Source organism: Callospermophilus lateralis, chromosome 1 (genome assembly GCF_048772815.1).
Source record: "Callospermophilus lateralis isolate mCalLat2 chromosome 1, mCalLat2.hap1, whole genome shotgun sequence".
Lineage (NCBI taxonomy): Eukaryota > Metazoa > Chordata > Mammalia > Rodentia > Sciuridae > Callospermophilus > Callospermophilus lateralis.
The window spans coordinates 218,956,247-218,977,777 of NC_135305.1; the positions used below are offsets into that span (position 1 = coordinate 218,956,247).

General features: G+C 40.4%; 1 protein-coding gene across 1 annotated transcript; it reads right to left on the reverse strand.

Annotated features, from left to right (window-relative positions):
• Positions 1-13,810: 13,810 nt before the first annotated feature.
• Positions 13,811-14,731, reverse strand: LOC143411018 (olfactory receptor 7G2-like). Its single transcript, XM_076871869.2, has one exon. The coding sequence runs from the start codon at positions 14,726-14,728 to the stop codon at positions 13,811-13,813; it is 918 nt and encodes a 305-aa protein (XP_076727984.2). The 5' UTR covers positions 14,729-14,731.
• Between the last annotated feature and the right edge of the window lie 6,800 nt (positions 14,732-21,531).

Here is a 21,531-nt window from a genome sequence, read left to right on the forward strand (position 1 = left end):
CTACCAGGACCCTGTAGAGCAATGTCTCTGCCTTCAGGGTGTGAAGAAAACTGGGCATGTCGGCTCTTACCACTTGGTGCAATATTGCAGTCACGCACTCCAAATGTTACCGAGGCTCTAGAATGTCCTTTGTGAGGAGCAGCTGACATCAACCTTGTGGACAGCCTGGATGTTCTACCTGTAGGTACCTGTATGCTGGAAACTGGATCAGGGAGGTGTTCATTACTTGATTGTGCTCATTATTTCCAGTGCATAAATATATCTAACCATTATTTGTACTCCTCACATGTCCATTAATTTTTTTTTCAATTTTACTACAATGAAGCTAGAAGGACAATAGTGGGTACAGTTCACGATGAGGAAAGACTAAAAGGAAAGCACCCAACATGCTGCTTGTCTTATGGGACCCTCACGCTGACATTTCCTCTTGGTTTCTTTTTATACTGTAGTGAACTATCACAAGTGGTGTTTATTCATTCCTCAGAAAGAGCCAGGTGTGGTGGTGCATGCCTGTCATCCCAGTGACTTGGGAAGCTGAGGCAGGAGGATCACAGGTTCTAAGCTAGCCTCAGCAACATAGCAAGGCCCTAAGAAACTTAGTGAGATCCTGGGTTAAATCTCCAGTACCCAAAAAGGAAAAAAAAAAAAAAAAAACAGAAAAGAAGGCGAACGGTAAATGAAAATATCAGGGAATTATTTAATATTCTAAAACTCCCTCTGGGAATTATTGTTAGGTTAAAAAATAAGGAAACACCAATAAGACCAATATTCATTTGGCATTGGAATATGTTTAAACACATAGGTATTAAGATGAAGTAAATGCTAAATGAATTGAAACATGGATTACTCTCCCAAAGCATTAAGAGACTTCACATACCTGTTTGGCTTATGTACGAATGTCGTTCAGCATCTCACCTGGCTATCCAAGATGGAAGATGTGTCCACAGGAAGTGAGGCCACCTGAATGACTCAGTGGTACCTGGTCAGGAAGGTTCATCTCCAGGAGAAGGCTCAGGTGCTGCTTCCTGGCTGGGGCAGAGCTGCTGAGTGGGGTGCCCCACGCTGACTCCTTTAGTCTCTGTGTCCCAGGGGCTCAATATCCCGAGCTCCTCATTAAAGCAGCTACTTGACTGTCATTCTGATCCCAAGGGTGCGGGTCCTTGAAGACCAACTCTGCAGGAGTGAGGGATTCAGGGTGGCTGATTCCTGACCCCTGAGGCCGTGTTTGTACCACTCAGCAATCTGCACTGTCTCTGCTCAGCTCATTGCCCCGCCCTACTCACACAGCAGGTGGCCTCACTCTATAGAATCACAGGCCTCCTTTAAACTACAAAGGAAACCATCACATTTGAATTAGTGATTTCAGCATGCCTGACTCAGTTTTAGGTGTAAAGCTACTTGCTGTAACAAGGGGGTATACTTAACACACGTGTGAATCATTATGAAATATTTGTTGAACTATTTTTTTTTCATATTTTACAAAGATTCTAATAGACTCTCTTTTATCACTGCTAACTATCAAAATGTAGACAGAGCCGTTACTTCCTGCATGAGTATAATTAGCACCATTACAATTCCATCATAACATTTTCAATACTTTTTTTTTATTAGGTAACCTTGAAATTATGGTTTTTTGAAAAATTGATACTTCATGACAAAATCAGTGAGACTGAGTGCTACGGAGATATTCCAGTCACTCAGTCCGTTGGGCTAGATTTCATCCATCACTTAATCAGCGGAGGTGGCATTCCAGGTGAGTGTTCATTTTAAACTGTTTTATGTTTAAAGGCTTTAGCATTGCATATGTTGACTGATTCATTTGTAATGTGTAAATTCTTTATTTTTGTAAAAGACCAAAATTCTTCTATTTATTTTTTAATAAATCTTCTATTTATTTTTAAAATTTATTTTTCTCAAATTGTCATTGCTGCATTATAATTATACGTAACAGCGGGATTGTTGTTCCATATTTCTACATGCACACAAGGTAACGACTTAAATTGGTCAATGTCATTCCCTACTACCGCCCCTGTCTATCCCTGCCTCCCTTTTCTAGGGCTTTCCCTCTACTCTGCTGGTCTCCTTTTTATGGAAAAGTCCTTTAAATACTGGTTTTTCCAAGAATTGACTCGGGCAGAGGCAGCTGGGTTCAGGTTACTTAGGCCACTTTCAGATCCTATCAGTGGAATGAACCAAGAGGATTTCCAGAATACTCTTTTAAGTTGAAAAAGAAAAAAAGATGGTTTCATGAGACTACTATCTATGTATACAACCATATCCACTATAAGTGATATAGTTTGCCTCTTTATTTCCAGCTTTTGTACTCTTATTGCTTTTATTGTCCAGCTGTAGTTCTTCTAGAAAAGTACTAAATAATGATAATGGATGTGCTTCCTTTTTTTCCTTGATTTTAGTAGGATCTCTTTTTAAAACATTTTTTAAAATGTTTTAACTAGTTATACATGGCAGTGGAATACATTTATGCACTTTGATACATCCTCCATAGATGGTGTATAATTTCTCATTTTTCTAATGGTAATGTTATAGATTCACATAGGTCATGCAGTCATATATGTACATAAGGTAACCATGTCTGTTTATTCTACCAGTATGATCTCTTTTAATGCTCTGCTGGTGAGACTGACTTGCTAGTATCTAATATATCATGTTTAGAAGTTATGAAAATAAAACCTTAAATTTGTCATTATTTGAGGTTACATAATCATTTACCTAGGAAAAATCAGAATCAACCCCCAATCTGTTAGAACTGATAAAAGAATATAGAAAGCTTGCCAGATAAGAGAACAACCTACAAACATGAATCATCTGAAATGTATGAGAAGATAGCATCATAATGATTTTCCTCACCATGATAACCTTCTTCACTTTTAAAAAGAGAAATAATGGTTCAACTCTACAAAGACATATATGGGACTATAAGCAAGGTTTGTGTCTATTTTACTACGCATTTTTAAAGTTAGTGTCAGTCATAGGTGTCAACATCATATCGTTTTCTTTTTTGATGTATTAATACAAGGAAACACATTGAAATTTCCTTACATGCTTGGAATATCATTATTCCCATTATAATTTTAAGTGTATTTCCTGATTATATTTCCTTAGAATGTTCCCAGGTATATTCATGAATGAGGTCAATATGCATGTTCCAGTGGGGGATCTCCAGGTCTGAGCAGAAGGACAGCTGCAGCACCATCAGACTGTGCAGCAGGGCGTCCACAGTGCTGATGGACAAGGAGACCAGAACCAGCAGGACACACAGGCAGGGGTTCATGATGACTGTGTTTCTCAAGGGGTGACAAATGGCCACATAGCGGTCATAGGCCATCACTGCAAGGAGAAAATTTTCCATGAGTTTAAAAAATTATGATAAAGCCAACCCGGGTGAGGCAGCCTGTGTGGGTGATGGTCTGATCCTGCATTTGGATGTTGACCAGCATCTGTGGGATGGTGCATGTTTTATAGCCAATGTCAGTGCAGGAGAGGCTGCAGAGGAAGAAGTACATAGAGGTGTGGAGGTGGGGGTCAGAGCTGATGGCCAGGATGATGAGCAGGTCCCAGGAATAGTGACCAGGTACAGGCTAAAGATGAAGGGTTGCAGGGCTGGGTCATCTGTCAGTCCCAGGAGAAGGAATTCTGAGGAAACCTGTATCATGAGCTCTCACGAGTATCCAAATAGGTCCCTCTTCTCCTTTCCCATTTGCTCTTTTCTGCTCAGCCTTCCTTTCCCCTGGAATCCCTTTATACAAACAACTCTGGAGTGAGTACCAAATCTTTCTCATGAATTGTGCTCAGTGTTGAGAATAAAGAAAAGGATAAGGCTTTCAGACAGAATTGCCCATGCCTTCTAATAATCAAAAAGATGATAGTGACTTCATTAGCTCCGTCTACTTGATCCGTGGTTCACAAAGTCTGGAGTCTCTCAAAATCATCTGAAGACCCTGCCAGATCTACCCAGGAATACTCCTAGGTGAGGTGAGGCTGTGTCTTGGATGTGCGTCACCCATGAGGGCTTGCAAGGACTGGGACAAACTCAGAATGTCTCCCTGAGGAGCGAGACCTTGACCAGGCTCTGCCAATGACTCTGGGTGCCAAGAAGCAGCGTTCCTGGTGATCATTCCAACCTCACAATTTACCTTTGTCCTTTTAACGTCTACTTCCTGAGCAAAGTGAAAAGACATCCCTGGCCTTCAAGGGCTTTTGACTTCTCCCCCATGAAATTAGTGGGCGGCATGGATCCAGGTGGACACAAGGAAATGTTGCCTGGAGCTCGGAAGACTGACCCGTGGAGCGGCAAGTCATTCCCCTTTAGCATTAATTCTAAGAGGAGCTGGGGAACTCCGTCCATGGGATTCTGTGTCATCCCAAGGGAATTCTTCCCTGAAGGTAATAGGAACTTAGGATTTTTAAAATAGAGCAACTAAATGAGAGAAAGACTGATGTGCAAAACTCCTAATAAAACAGAAGAGCACAGTGGCATATGCCTGTAATCCCAGCGTCTCAGGAGGCTGAGGCAGAAGGACCACGAGTTCAAAGTCAGTCTCAGCACCTTAGTGAGGCCCTAAGCTCCTTAATGAGAGCCTGTCTCTAAATAAAATATGAAAAAAGAAAGAAAACAGATGAAAATAAATCAGAAAAATAAATTTCTGATTCCATGTTCTTCAGAAAACAGAGACTTCATAACACAGAATTATTACATATCTATGAGATACATATAATTGGGGTGCTACCAGGAGTGTCCCTGTAGACCAGTGGTCTCTCTACAGGGTGAAACAAGATTGTTATAATTAGACATAATATTGGGCTCAGACATTCTAATCTATGCTCCAGGACACACTTTGTGATGGGGAAACATCTTCACTGTATGAGAAGCCCCGGTGTTCTCCATGTTCAATGGGAACTACATGATGGCCATGCTAATTAGCTGGATCATGCTAACCATTTTGTAGTATATATGTATATGGGATCCTCACACTGTACGTCTGAATATATGTTTTTTATTAAATTATGCATGAATAAGCTGAAAAAATTGGGAATGATGAGAAATGAACATAACAAAAGATGTCAGCTCAGTGTACGGCACGTGGGACCCTAATACATTTCCTATTGGGCTATTTTTTTCTGTCATAAATATTTATTCCTGACACCTCCAATTCCTCAGAAAAACAAAGGTATAGGGACAGATGAGGAAAAAAGTAAGAGAACATAATTAATATGATAAATGCACATATCAGGGAAGCATTTATTTGCAGAACTCCCCTCTGGGAATGCTGGTCATGGAGAAAAGTGAGTGAAGAAACATCAATAATTCCAATATTCTTTTGGCAGGGTTATATCCTAAACATAGGAAATTTAGTTAAGTAATAAATGAATTGCATATATGAATCTCACCAGATCTTATGTCCAGTGTGTTAACCAAGGGACTGCATGTTACCTGGTTGGCTTCAGACCTGACCCCAGAAGCCAGGTGCAAATCACCCAGTTCTCTGCACTGTTTCTCCTCCCCTCCATTTATTGTAGCCTGTGAACACAACACATAGCATTTTGTAATAAATTGCAAACTTCTGCTTTAGCTTTAAACAAGTGTCTGTTTATTCATCGTATCTGGAAACCCGATTTGCTTTTAGGTGTGAAAATATACACGGAGTATAAACAACACAACTACAAATATAGCTGAGAGGTTTAAAAATTTAAAAAAAGGCTTCTCTTATTGTCATTGATGATACTTGAGCCTTAATGTTTTTTCTCATGATCTTTTTTATGTTTTTACATCTGCATTATAGTTAGTTACATAATATTAGGGTTTCATGTTCACATAATTATAACACACATCTGCGACACTTCACTCCCCAGTACTTCTCTTCCCCTGTCTCCTCTCTCCTCCTGCTCGACTTCCTCCATTCTAATGATCTTTCCTTCTATTTATTTATAGTCTGTTATTTTTAATTTGTGCTTTATAGATTACATAAAGCAAAGTTCACTGTGATATATTAGTATGGTACATAGTATAATTTGGTGCATGTCATTCTGCAGCTCCTGGTTTTTCTCTCCCTCCTCCCTCCATCTCTAACTCCTTCCCCTCCTTCACTGGTCTCTCTTCTATTTTCTTGGGGTTCCCCCACCTTTTTCTTTACTTTGCTCTAGCTCCCCCACATTAGAGTAAACATTCACCCTTGACCTTCTCAGTCTGGCTGATCTCACTTAGCATGATGTTCTCGGGTTCCATCCGTTGACCAGCAAGTGTCATAATTTCATTCTTCTTTATGGTGGAGTCCGACTCCCCTGTGTATACATACCACACTTTCTTTATCTGTTCATCTGTTGATGGGCACTAACACATTCTCATCTATTTCTTTAATCATTGCTGTGTCATCACAGTTCACTTTTCTTCACACAAGGAAGCTGTGAACTGAGATTACTGTTCTTCAATTTAAAATGGGGTGTTAATTCAAATACAAACTCAGCAAAAGTTAGCAGTAGGCAGATGCGTCCATACACTCAGTGGAATTGGCTGGATCTCAAGCATGCTCTACTAGGCAGAGACGGAGTTCCATGTTAGTGTTCATTTAAAACCTTTCATATTTCAGGACATCAATATTTCCCTATGCTTATCAACTTGTTTTATCACTTGTTTTTATCACTTTTTCTACATGAATTTAAAATTTTGAGGATACATTATTTGCGTTGGGTGCAACGGCACACACCTGTAATCCCAGAGGTTTGGAGACTAAGGCAGGAGGGTTGTGAGTTCAAAGCCAGCCTCAGCAAATGAGTGGAACCCTAGGCAACTCAGTGAGACCCTGTATCTAAATAAAATATTTTTAAAAGAGGGCTGGGACTCAGTGATTAAGTGCCCCTGGTTTCAATTCCCAGTACAAAAAAAAGGTATATATTTGATGTTTATGACAAGATGGACTTGTAATATTATTTTTCCTCATTCTAATTCCATTCACTTAAAAAAGAATGAATAATAAGCCAATTGTAGTGGTGCATGCCTCTAATCCCAGTGGCTTGGGAGGCCAAGGCAGGAGGATTGCAAGTTCAAATCCAGCCTCAGCCACTTAGCGAGGGATGGTGAGTAGAGAAATCTCCTTTGAGGAGTTGTGTTACAAAGAGAGGAGAGACTTCAGCTAGAGTAGAATGAGAGTGTGAGATTGCTTCGTTTTATTTTTAGGGGAAGTTCATATGCATTTGGAGTAAGGATGCCCGGCTTCACTGATCTCTGAGAAGTACTAGATTAAGAAAACTGAAGCATCACTGAAAACTTTCACCTGAATTGAGACACAGGTACACTCAGCTCTCAAGGTCTCCAGTTCGCTGTCCTCATAGGTCCTATCCACCAAGGGGCAGCGTCCAGACAGCACCCACACTCTGGGTCAGAGGACTTGCTTCCAAAACCTTAGGACTCATGACTACTATTTTGGTGAGACATTATTTTCAGTAATTTCTTGAAGATCAAATCTCTGTGAGTTCAGGTGACATGTTGCACAGTTTTTTTTTTTCCCAAAACAGAGGGATAAGAGGAAAGATAAATATGCGGAGAATTGAAAACCTGAAGAAGTAGCGATATCCGTAACTGCATCCTAGACCAGCTCTTAGGAGGTCAAACGCAGTCTCCCAGGACGGGAGTCCAGGCAGCTGATTCAGCTGGGAGAGGACAAGGGGGAGGAAGACTGCCCAGCACTTAGACCTCCAGCAGGACGTGCCTCGACACCTCCACAACCTTCACCTCCAGGAACTTGAAATGTCTCATCAGCACCAGCTGCTGAGCCGGGTAGTCACTTGCTGCCTGTGAGACCCTCACTGGGTGGTATTTGGTTGAGGGATTCCTGACCTTTCCCAGCATGGTGTTGGCTGATCCCACATCCTGAGCTACACGGACACGGCTTCCTTCTGCGTGGGTCCTGGTCCTCTGTCCCCAGGTATCGCTGCAGTCCCATCTAACCCACAACCTCAGGAAAACTATTGCCTTTCATCTCAAAAACAAACTATAAAAGATGGTTTCTATATTTATGTATAGTAATATAGACCGCTGTAGGTACAAGTAAAGAGTGTACGTTTATACATATTAATATATGCACATAATTCTGTGAATATGCATTAAAATCCAACTTTTTAATAAAGGCAAATTCCAGCGTAACTCACTAAATTTTTTTAATTGATTCTTTTCAGTTATATATAATGTTAGGATACTTTTCGACATAATCCCAAAAACATGGAATATAATTTTCTCTAATTCAGTTCCCAATATTTCCTCCTTTGCCCACCTTCCTCTCTGCTTCCTTCCTTCTTCTCTACTAATTTTTCTGCAAGTTATTTATAGTTTTTTTTTTAATCGGTGTCTTGTAGACAAACTTGATCTTGCTGAAACTTGAAACTGATTTTTCATTTTACAAAGAGTAATTTCTCATAGGGTCAACACTCCGACCTACTGGTACAGACATTAACTTTCTTAACAAGATCCCTGAAGTTCAAGAAATAAAACCACAAATGAGTAAGTGGGATGTCATCAAATTAAAAACCTCTTCACAGCAAAGGAAATGATTGAGAATGTCAAGAGAGAGCCTGCATTATGGGAGAAGATCTTTGCCATCTACTTCTCTGGCAAGGGATTAACTTCCAGAATGTAGAAAGAACTCAAAAAACATAACACTAAAAGAAAAAAATTAACCCAATGAGTGAACAGGCAAACAAACTAAACAGATTTTTCAAAAGAAGAAACACAAATAGCAACACATATAATAAAAAATGTTCAAAATCTCTAGCAATCAAGAAAATGTTAATCAAAACTATATTGAGATTTCATTCTGACTCACTCCTGTCAGATTGGCAATATTCAAGTAAACAAATAATAATAAATAAATGCTGGTGATGGTGTGGGGGAAAGGATACACTATTACATTTTTTAAGGGAATGCAAGTTAGTACAACCACTTTGGAAGCAGTATGGGGATTCTTCAAGAGATTAGAAATGGCACCATGTGACCCAGCTATCCCACTCCTCAATAATCATCCAAAGTAATTAAAACAGCATGTTATATTAATGTGTGCATACCAATGTTTATAGCAGCACAATACACAATAGCCAAGTTGTGGAACCAGCCAAGATGCCAATCAATAGGCAAATGGATTTTTAGATGGTGGTATATACACACACTGGAGTTCTACTCAGCCATTAAGAAGAACAAGATTCTGTTATTTGCTGATAAATGGGTGGAACTAGAGAACATCAACTAAGTGAAGTCAGCCACTCAGAAAGTCAAGGGTCAAATGCTTTCTCTTACATGTGGAAGCTAAAGAAAAAAAGAAAAAAAGGAATAAAAAGGAGGATCTCGCAAAAATAGAAGGGAGATCAATAGACTAGAAGTGGGGGACCAAGAACTAGAGAATGACTTTGAGCAAATCATACTAGGTGAATGTATGAATATGCCACAATACATTCCAAGTTTATATATAAAATAATGCATCAATTAAAAATAACGGTAGGATACATTTTAACATATTCACAAAACATGGAATATAATATGTATGATATATCACAGTGCATAAATGCATTCTACTGTCCCGTAAAACTAATTAAAACAAATTAAATGGAAGATGAATAGAATAGAGGGAGGGAGTCAGAGGAGGTCGGAGGAAGGAGGGCAGGGAAGGCTGTAGTATTGGGGATTGAAATGGGTAAAACTATGTAATATGCATTCATGATTATGTCAAAATGAACCCTGCTATTTGAATAACTATAAATCACTAAAAATAAAAATAAATAAGTAAATAAATGAAAAATGAAAGAAAAAATGGGTTAAGAAAATTTCATGTATATACAGAATGGAGTTTAAATCAGCAACACAGAAGAATGAAATTGTCTCATTGCAAGAAAATGTCAGGAACTTTGTTAGGTGAAATAAGCCAGACACAGAAAGGCAAGGATCATATGTTTTCCTCCACATGTGGACACTGTCAAGAAAAAAGCATAAAAAGGAACTTTATGATGAATAGTATTAGATTAGGTAAAGGGAAGTGAAGGGAGAGGAGAGGAAGGGATGTGAATAGGGAAGACATTAGAATAAAACTATTTGTATGTTTGTGGCTGCATGACCAATGTGATTCTGCAACATGTACACTAGAAAAATGAGAAATTATGTCCCATCTATGTATGATCTATCTCAGTGCATAAATGCATTCTACTCTCACATATAACTAATTAAAACAAATTTAAAAATTAATAAAAACAGAAACTTCATGAAAATAGAAGGGAGACCTGCAGAACTGAGAAAGAGGATTGGAGGAGGGAGAAGGGAAGAGAAAGGGCAGATCCTGGGGAATGAAACTGATCACATGTTGTCTGCATGTCAAATGTGTCACAGTGAATCCTACTAGCATGTCTTGTCATAATGCAGCAGTTTTAAAAGACAAACATATTAGAGAGTCAAAAAAGACAAACAGATATACAGAATCATAATTTCACCTCACAATCCCCTAATATGAAGAAAAACATAATAAAACAATAATGATACTAAATAATGCAATTCATGATGGAATTGCAAATGGTGTTCTTAAAATCCTACGTAGAGAGAGACAGCCTGTTGATGTTTTCCACCATTAGCAATGACCAATGAAACTATATTGGAATATCTGTAAAATATAGGGTAGAAAAATTCCAGTTCATCAAATATTCAATGAAGGTCAAGAAGAAACACCCTGAGCATTTGCATTTTTACCATGTGATAGTTTGGATATTGGTCCAACAAAAGCCAGAATGTTAAAGGATTGTTCCTCACACTGGGGTGCTCTTGGGAGGTGCTGGGACCATTCAGAGGTGGGGTGTAGCAGAAGGTAGTTAGGTCACTGGGGATGGGCACTTGAAGGGGAGAGTGAGACCACCTTCTCTCTCTCTCTCTCTCTCTCTCTCTCTCTCTCTCTCTCTCTCTCTCTCTCTCTCTCTCTCTCTCTCTCCTGGTGGCCTCCTCTGTTTCATATTCCCTCCATGATATCCTGCATGATCCCAGGCTCAAAGTAACAGGAGAAATGACAATAAAGTAAAACCTTTGAAATGAAATAAAATGAACCTTTCCTCATTTTAGACTGATTTATCTGAAGTTTTGGATAACCCATAAAGGCTGATAACACAATATCTGATATATTTTTTATCAGCATGCAGTTATTATTATCCATGAAGTTATATACATAAATTATCCATGCAGTTATATACAGAATATTGTTTCACATCTAAAATGGAATAAGGCCTCCTGAAATCGTTATTAGAGATGCCTTTGTACTGAAGAGGAGCCCTGGAATTCATTAGAGAGATGCCATGTGCTGTGTGAGCAGGGCCCAGGCAACGCCGCTGAGCAGAGGTGTGCAGAGAACTTCCCTAAGTGTGACGGTAGCCCAAGGATTTCATAGCTTATCAGACTGAGGAAGATCTCTCCTATTTCTGCTTTACTGAGGGGTGTTTGTTTGGGGATGTTGTTTATCTCAGACAGGTATGGATGTTGGATTTTTTGTAATATGAAATACTTAAGGATATATTTGAAAAACATGTGAAAGGTTTGTACCCTGATGGCTATAAAAACTGTTGGAAAAAATTAAAGAAAATCTAAAAATAAGGACACATATAATATATGCACAGATTGGAAGACTCGGCTTTGTCAAATGTCAATTGCCCTAAATTGATAAGTACATTCAGTGAAATTGCAATAAAAATCTCAGCAGGATTTATGGTAGAAGTTTTAAATTGAAAAGGAAGTAGGGTTTTCAAGATCACTACATAGTGAGCAGAGATAATGAGGGCATATACTGACAAATTAAACCCTGTTAAAACTAGACAGGGGTAGATATCTACAAATACTATAACACACAACCAAGCATTCCACTTGCCATTCTACATAGCAGTATATACCTTATATATGTGATAATAATAATATGTATAATATATACAATAATAAATAATTCTTTGTGATATTGCATAAAGAACTCCTTTGAATGAGATATTAAGCAGAACATTGGAAATATCATAGACATCTATCTCACAAGACAAGAAAATAAATAGACCTTAATGTATACAAGAATTCTCAGCCCCAGAATAAGAAAAATGTAAATTAACTAAATGCTATCTTAGGCCCATTAGACTGTCAGGGTAAAGGAACGCTTCAGGGAGGATGTGGATCACCAGGAATTTTCAAGGGTGGGGCAAACAGATTTAAGCACTTAAAAATTTTTGGAACTAACCCAAATAGAAAAGCTCCTCTTTTAGATCTGATAATTTTACCCCAATAACAAAATTATCTTTTAATTCCTTCAAAGGACATAGAGGAAAATGTTAAATAAGCTTTATTATAAGATAAAAAAAAGTTACCGAAACTTCATCGATGCCAAAAATGCTCCATATTTTAATTTCATCACACATAATATGCAACTACAGAGCATTGAAAATAGATGAACCACTGCCACACCCAACAGCATGACTGATTCTGAAGCAAAATCACAGGACTAACAAGAAGTCATGGAATTCACATATTAAATCTGAACTGCAATAGTATTTAATTTATTTAATAAGAGGGATACCTAAAGGATTGATTTTTACAAATCCATAAGAGTCTAAGTAATCGACAACTCTGTGGAGCCTAAGTGATCAAACACTGGCATCAATAGTGACTCCATGCATCCAACTCCCACCTCTGGTCACAGTGCTTCTGTGTGCTGTGTGTCCTCTGCTTTTGCTATAAGGAAACACAGGATTGCATTTATAGCCTGTCCACAGAATCAGGTAAAAGCTCCTTCTCTACAAATCCCCTTCTTACAAGCAAGTAACAGTCACCATTTATCCCACATATATTGCATGTTAACAGGACAGGATCTGGAGATATTCTGAAGGCCGTCATTCAGTCCACTTCAAGGATATAATGTGGCTGACCCATGACCCATGACTTCCTAGTTAAGTCACCAGGAGCAGACTCTCAGAGTGTCACCTCAACAATCCTCTCCAGATGTGACATCACCCATGCAGTTATGGCCTGGGGACAGGAACAGAACAAGTGCTAAGATGAGGCCACTTCATGGGGATCTGGATGAAGCTCCACCATCTGTCCCAGTGCATCCCCAGACTCTGAGGATCTAGGAATGGAAGGTGACTCTCTTCATTGGCAGAGCTATCATATGCATGGTATTCTTTTCTTATTAGCACAGAAGTCATCTTCATTTAAATGTTCTACTACGTCACAGTCATCCCAAACCACTGACATCATTTAATTATGCCAGTTTCACAGATAGACAATGTGTGTTGATGCTCTTTTGCCTCACACAGATATGGGTTACCACTAAGAGGTCCAAGGAATTGCTTCCTGGGTTACAAATTTGCACCCCTTTGTCTCACAGCAGGTTCGACAGTGGAAGGCAGCTGTGATGGCCTGGACAAGAGCTCCAGGGGAAGCTGTTCTGCAGATGTGACCACGCTTTCCTGTGTCCATCCTTTCCCTGTTCTGCTTCACTAATGTGCCATCTACTGAGGGTGCAACACAAAGAAATTCACTACACCTGGAAGCCCTGTTTTAGACTCCACTTCCGTGAAACCTGAACAAGGAAATGTGTTTAGAGAAAGGAAAACACAAGTCAAACATCACCAACCTAGACCACCTGAAAAGTAAGGTTTCACCAGTTAAAATGCAAGTGGTCATTGTGTTATCTCAACATCTTAGAAGGATGTAGTGACAAAGTGTCAGGTATTCTAGCTAAACAGGGACACTGTCACTGTGACTTACTCTGGAGACCCCATGTCATAGATGAGACGCTGTCTGTCAAAGGAATTTTCTGAAGGCCTCCTTCAGGTCCCTGTTCCTCAGGCTGTAGATGAAGGGGTTCAGCATCTGAGGGACCAGAGTGTACATCACTGAAGCCAGTGCAGTCTTCCTGGGTGAGTCAGTTAATGAAGAGCTAACGTACACCCCAAATCCTGTCCCATAGAACAAGGAGACAACACACAGGTGAGACCCACAGGTGGAAAAGGCTTTGTGCTTTCCTTCTGATGATGGAATTCTCAAGACAGAGGACACAATGTAAATGTAAGAGAAAATGATCCCAGAGAGAGGAACACCAGCAAAGATGCAAAATGAAATATAAATCAAGATGTTCTCAATGAAGGTGTCAGAACAGGCCAGCTTGATGATAGGAGCAAGTTCACAGAAGAAGTGGGGGATCTTTAAGTCTGTGCAGAAGGACAGCCGTAGGATCATCAGACTGTGCAGCAGGGCGTCCACAGTGCTGAGGAATAAGGAAAACAACAAAAGCAGGACACACAGGCAGGGGTTCATGATGACTGTGTACCTGAGTGGATGGCAGATGGCCACATAGCGGTCATAGGCCATCACTGCAAGGAGACAATTCTCCATACCAACAAACTCTAATACAAAGCAGACCTGGGAGAGGCATCCCGTGTAGGAGATGCTCTGATCCTGTCTCAGGATGTTCACCAACATCTTGGGGGTGATGGTTGTGCTTAAGGAGATGTCATTAATAGACAGGCTGCAGAGGAAGAAGTACATGGGGGTGTGGAGGTGGGGGTCAGAGCTGACCGCCAGGATGATGAGCAGGTTCCCCAGGATGGTGACCAGGTACATGGACAGGAACAGGCTGAAGATGAGGGGCTGCAGGGCTGGGTCCTCTGTCAGTCCCAGGAGAAGGAATTCTGAGACAGCTGTGTGGTTTCTAGCGTCCATGATGTTGATCAATCTGTTGCAAACAAAGTGGTGAATATACATAGATCTGTGGCAGCAGCCCAGCGTGGGGATGTGTTTGAACACCACTCCTGAGACACTTTGACCTCTGCGCATCAGCATCTAGAACTCTGAGAACATCAGCTTCTGTTGCAAAGCCACTAGTCTATGGTAGGTGGTTATGTGTACCTCAGGGGATTGCAGATGGCCACATAGGGGTCATAGGCTAATACACCCAACACCAAATAAGACTTTGAGTAAATGTCAGAGTGCTTTGTGAGAGTCATCACCTTTGAGAAAGGGAAGGTTTCCTGCCTGAAGGAAATGGCCCGTGTGCTTGTGCACCGAGTGGAAGAACAGGAGCTGCGTGACATCAGGCGAGCGCCTATGGGAAGGGTTAAGGGGTGGAGACTGACTTGCTGGGCATGGATCTTGTTTCTCATGGTCTCCTGCACATGCTTTCTCCTGCTTCCCCAGGATGAAATTCTCAAAACACGTCTTCCCTCATTCCTAGAGCATTAGCTCAGGGACTTTGTGTTCCCTTTCTGGTTTCAAGAGGAAAGAGGCTGAACATGGTACCTGAATACTGAAGATGGAAAATCTGTTTCAGGACGTGCAGACAGACCAGGCGGATAAGGGATCCTGGTCAGGGAAGGTCGTCTCTGGGAGGAGGCTCGGGTGTTGCTTCCTGAGCAGGGCAGGGCTGGGGAGTGAGGTCAGATGCTGCTCCTGATGCTATTTCCCTGGGGTCTCAATATGCAAAGCTCCTCATTAGACCAGCTATTTCACAGTCATTCTCACCCCAGGAGTGCAGGTCCTTAAAGACCAAGGCTCTGGAGGTGGGGAGTTCAGGATGGCTGACTTCCTGACCCCTGAGGGAAACTGTTCATCATTCAGTTCTCCCCATGGTTCCTGCCCATCCCCACTTCCCAGACCTTGAACTTGTAATGCCTACCTCCTCTACAATAGATCCCAGTGTTCCGTCCACGTTAAAAACTAAGGCACAGCTGTCAATTTAATTACCTCCTAAAGCCTGGTCCCTATTTTAGATGTGAGAATAAGTCATATGTGTGTGTGTGTGTGTGTGTGTGTGTGTGTATACATATATATGCATATCCACATATATACAGGTATAAATTATAACATTTTATTTTTTATTTTGATTTTATTTTTTTAAATATACAACAGTGGAATGCATTACGATTCTTATTACACATATAGAGCCCAGTTTTTCATATCTTTGTATATAAAGTATGTTCATGCCGATTCAAGCCTTTAAACATGTACTTTGGTTGTTTGGTTTTTTTTTTTTTTTTTGCATTACAATTTTTATTACACATAAAGAGCACAGTTTTTCCTATCTCTGTTTGTATATAAAGATTGTTGACACCCAATTCGAGTTTTCATACGTGTACTTTGGGTAATGATGTCCATCACATTCCCCACAATCCCCTGCCTCCTCCCTTTCTCTCCCACCCCTCTGCCCTATCTGGAATCCATCTAATCCTCCCATGCTCCCCCTCCCTACCCCACTATGGGTCAGCCTCCTTATATCAAAGAAAACATTGGGCATTTGTTTTGGGGGGGATTGGCTAACTTCATTTAGCATTATCTTCTCCAATGCCATCCATTTACTTGCAAATTCCATGATTTTATTCTTTTTTATTGCTGAGTAAAATTCCATTGTGTATATATGACACATTTTTTTTATCAATTTATCCACTGAAGGGCATCTAGGTTGGCTCCACAGTTTAGCTATTGTGAATTGTGCTGCTATAAACATTGATGTGGCTGTGTCCCTGTAGTATGCTGTTTTCAAGTCTTTTGGGTATAGTCCGAGAAGGGGAATAGCTGGGTCAAATGGTGGTTCCATTCCCAGATTTCCAAGGAATCTCCATACTGCTTTCCATATTGGCTGCACCAATTTGCAGTCCCGCCAGCAATGTATGAGTGTACCTTTTCCCCCACATCCTCACCAACACTTATTGTTGTTTGTCTTCATACTAGCTGCCATTCTGACTTAAGCAAGATGGTATCTTAGATTAGTTTTGATTTGCATTTCTCTGATTGCTAGAGATGATGAGCATTTTTTCATATATTTGTTGATTGATTGGATATCCTCTTCTGAGAAGTGTCTGTTCATGTCCTTGGCCCATTTGTTGATTGGGTTATTTGTGTGTGGTTTTTTTTTTTTTTTTGTCGTTGTTGTTGTGTAGCTTTTTGACTTCTTTGTATATCCTAGAGATTAGTGCTCTATCTGATGTGTAGGGGGTAAAAATTTGCTCCCAGGATGTAGGCTCTCTGTTCACCTCACAGATTGTTTCTTTTGCTGAGAAGTAACTTTTTAGTGTGATTCCATCTGATTTATTGATTCTTGGTTTTAATTCTTGTGCTATAGAGTCTTATAAAGGAAGTTGGGGCCTAATCCCACATGATGAAGATTAGGGCCTACTTTTTCTTCTATTAGATACAGAGTCTCTGGCTTAATTCCTAGGTCCTTGATCCATTTTGAGTTAAGTTTTGTGCATGGTGAGAGGTAGGGGTTTAATTTCATTTTGTTGCATATGGATTTTCAGTTTTCCCAGCACCATTTTTTGAAGTGGCTATCTTTTCTCCAGTGCATGTTTTTGGCACCTTTGTCTAATGCAAGATAATTGTAATTTTGTGAGTTCGTCTCTGTGTCCTCTATTCTGTACCATTGATCTACCAGTCTGTTTTGGTGCCAATACCATGCTGTTTTTGTTACTATTGCTCTGTAGTATAGTTTAAGGTCTGGTATAGCGATGCCACCTGCTTCACTCTTCCTGCTAAGGATTGCTTTAGCTATTCTGAGTCTTTTATTTTTCCAGATGAATTTCATGATTGCTTTCTCTATTTCTATGAGGAATGCCATTGGAATTTTGATCAGAATTGCATTAAATCTGCATAGTACTTTTGGTTGTATGGTGATTTTGATAATATTAACTTTGCCTATCCAAGGTCTTCTAAGGTCTTCTTTGATTTCTCTCTTTAGGGTTCTGTAGTTTTCATTGTAGAGGTCTTTCACTTCTTTTGTTGATTCCCGAGTATCAAGGATTTGAGGAAAATTATGACATTTTAATTTGGGGAATTAATCTGACCTAACTTTCCTATGTGTGTGTGTGTGTGTGTGTGTGTGTGTATACATGCCACAGTAAATCTCATCATGATGTATATTCACAAAACACTAACTAAAACATAAAAAATAATGATAATAAAATACAAAATAACTAAACACTGGAAAATACTAAAAATAAATACCAAAAAGAGGGGTAGAAAGGTGAAAGTGAACAGGGTAGGAGAATAGGGGAGGGAAAGGGGAAATTATATTTCATGCCTTTATGTCAAAATAAATGCCAATGTTATGTATGACTAAAAAGAACCCAAAAGGCAGACTGTGCCAATCTGCACATACTCAGTACATGTGGTCAGAGGTGGAGCTCCACATGAGTGCTCATTTTGTAACATTTTACTTAAGGATTCAATACCTTCATGTGTTATCAAAACATTTTACTCCATGTTCACTCATTCTGTATGAATTTCTAATTTTCAAGGTATGTTCTTTGAGATTTTGGCAAGATGGCATCTTTCTTCACTATTTTAAACTCACTAAATTTTATAACATGTTAATCATAGATAAAATGTGCAAAGATATCATTGAGATGATTTTAAAAAGTCAATCCCATGTATCACAGAAAGAAAACAGTTAGTGTAAAAAATATAAATAATGAAAATTTTGCACACATTTACAAAAGAATTCTGAGAAAGCGTGTTTAATGGGTAGAAGCCAAGGATCTCTGGATTTATCCCCATAAGCTGGAAAGGAGTTTCCCTTTCCTGGTATGAGGACTAAACGCCCCAGGAGAAGATGTATTCCAGTGGCTGAGCTAGAGCTTCCTTATCTGAGAAACGTGGATGAACTGCGAGTGAAGCCCAGCCTAGACCCAGGACTTGGGCTTGGAGCCCCTCAAAGTGTCAGAAAATCCTCCAAGAGTCTAACCAAGCTCACTGTCCACCAGGTGGACAGATCTGTGACAGTGTCCACATCGTCAAGCAGCAGAAGCCAGTGATGTGAGTCAGGTGGATGGACCTGACTGGTGACTGGTGAGGGCAACTGTGACCTGCAGATGACAAATGTGGCTACAGCCTCATTGGATGGACCTCAGAAATATATGAGTGGAGAAGAGCTGGAGAGAGCTTCTTGAGGAGTTTTGCTGTTAACAAAGAAGAGAATGCGACTGTAGCTAGACCAGAACGTGCAGTACACACAAGGTTTATTCTTTGCTTTTCTAAAGAGAAATTTCTGACTCTTTGACATCATGATATCAGACTTTGGAGTTGATTCTTTGCCATCATGTGAGGTGACCTATGATGCTACTGGATTAGCAATGATCACCTGCCTCCTGATATCTAGCTGAACAGAGCATCAGAGATGTCCCTTGTGCAGAAGTATCACAAGTTCAAAGCCAACCTCAGCAATGGTGAGGCAACTCTATGAGACCCTGTCTCTAAATAAAATACAAAATAGGGCTGGGGATGTGGCTCAGTGGTTGAGAGCCCCTCAGTTCAATCCCTGGAACTGGAAAAAAAAAGCGCAAACTGGGTGTGGTGGTGCACACCTATAGTCAGGGATACTTGGGAGGCTGAGAAAGGAGGATCACCTGAGCTAATGCACAGGAGCCTCACATGGGAAACAGAGTGAGAACCTGTCACTAAATAAATAAATGAATGAATGAATTAGAACGCAAATCAATGAAATTAAAAAGGATGCCAATACAGAAAATCAGTGAAACCAAAAATTGAAAGATAAATAAAATTAACAGAAATCTAGCCAGGGTAACCAAAAAAAAAAAAAGGAAGATATCAAAGAAGAGTCATTATTACTGAGGGGGGGGGGAGAGAGAGAGAGAGAGAGAGAGAGAGAGAGAGAGACTAGTAATATTCTCTTCCCAAAATATATATGAAAGGTTTTCAAAATAAGGGACCCTTGCACACTCATCCTGGTTCATGACCTTTTCTTTCCCCATCCTCCTCCTCAGCAACATGAAACCAGAAGACCAAACAGGTGCAGTACAGTTCCTCCTCCTGGGACTCTCCAGCAGAACTGCAGCCCCTTCTCTTTGGACCCTTCCTGTCTGTGTACCTGGTCATGGTGATCGGGACCCTGCCAACAGCTTCGTCCTAGCCAACAGCTCTGACCCCACCTCCACACCCCCATGTACCTCTTCCTCTCCAACCTGTCCTTCATTGACATCTGTTTCATCTCCACCACGGTCCCCAAGATGCTGGTGAACATCCAGAGACAGAGCAAGACCACCAGTTACATGAGCACAACACCAGTGATGCTGGGAACACCCAAGCTTAGGATCTAAGCAACACTTACGCATGATTTCTCTCCCAGTCAGGCTTTGCCTTGGTTTTGACTGCCTTAGAAAATGTTCTCCTTGCAGTCATGTCTGCATGGTGATGACTACATGGCCGTCATCACCACTTGGGTACACCGTTACCCTGAACCCCTGTCTGAGTCCTGCTGGTTCTGGCCTTTGTTGGCCAGCACTGCAGACAGCCTGATGTGTCAGAAGGGGCCGTGACTGCCCTTTGCACAGACCTGGAGATGCCCTCTTCTGCAAACTCTCCTGGATTGGATTATCAAGCCCATCTATCCAGTGCCCTCATCCACAACATCCTGATTCATCCAAGAGAGGAGAAATAGGCAATGCACAAGGAAAACAAGCATGACAGTCATGAGATGAGCCATCTGGATGTTCTGTCATGAGAGATGGACTCATCACCACAATTGCTGGGTGCTGCTAGCCGACAGCCCTTCATCTTGCACCCCTTCTGGGAATGCCTCCATAGCAGATATTGACTGCGCCGGGCACCGTGGCACACACCTGAAATCCCAGACCCTTGGGAGATTGAGGCAGGAGGATCACAAGATCCTGAGCAACTCAGCAAGACCCTATATTGCTAAAACAAAAAGGGCTAGGGATGTGGCTCAGTTGTTAAGTGCCCCTAGGTTCAATCCCTAGCACCAATAAATAAATCAATTAATTAATTTTTAAAAATAAAAGAGATTGACTGCAACCAAGATTACTTCCCCTTCCCAATTGCATCTGTGGTAATGCTATGTAGCAAGGACCTGACTCACTTGCCCCAATTTGAGACAAATCTGAAGGTTCGTCTCCATTTCCTAACCCCTGGCAGGTCAGAGGACACTTATTGGGAGGTGCTGGTTGTCCCAGCACAATTTATCCCTCGGCCTAATCAATTTTCAATCACTTCTCTTCCACAGGGTCTCATCCCAGTTACACATCCTAATAACCTATCAGTATAAAACTTTGTTTCTGTTTTATTCTTGGTAGCCAAACCTGTTTTCATATGAAAATCACATTCTTTTCAGTGCTGAGAAATGCTATGGATCATATTTGTTAGGAATACAATGATGTGAAAGTTATTCTAATTTTAAACAGGATGATAATGAGATGCTTCATTGAAAAGATGACATTTGAGGAAAGACCTGGTGTAGTCAAGAGCACATGATGTAGTTATGTAGAGATAGAACCAACCTTGCATTCCTTGAGAGAAAAACAAACAAAAAATGGTCACACTCTCTATTTTTTGCTGAACTCCTATTTATAATATTCTGCAGAAAATCTGCAGTCAGAGTACTATTGGGTTTCCCTTTTGTGTATTAAACTTGTCTATATCTGACATTCAAATTGAGGATAATATAGAGCATATTTCTCACCCATATTTTCTGAAATTGCCCTTTAATTGAAATCAAT

Bases quoted from the DNA above. Each gene is read 5' to 3' on its own strand.
- LOC143411018 (XM_076871869.2), bottom strand. From the start codon at position 14,728: ATGGACGCTAGAAACCACACAGCTGTCTCAGAATTCCTTCTCCTGGGA.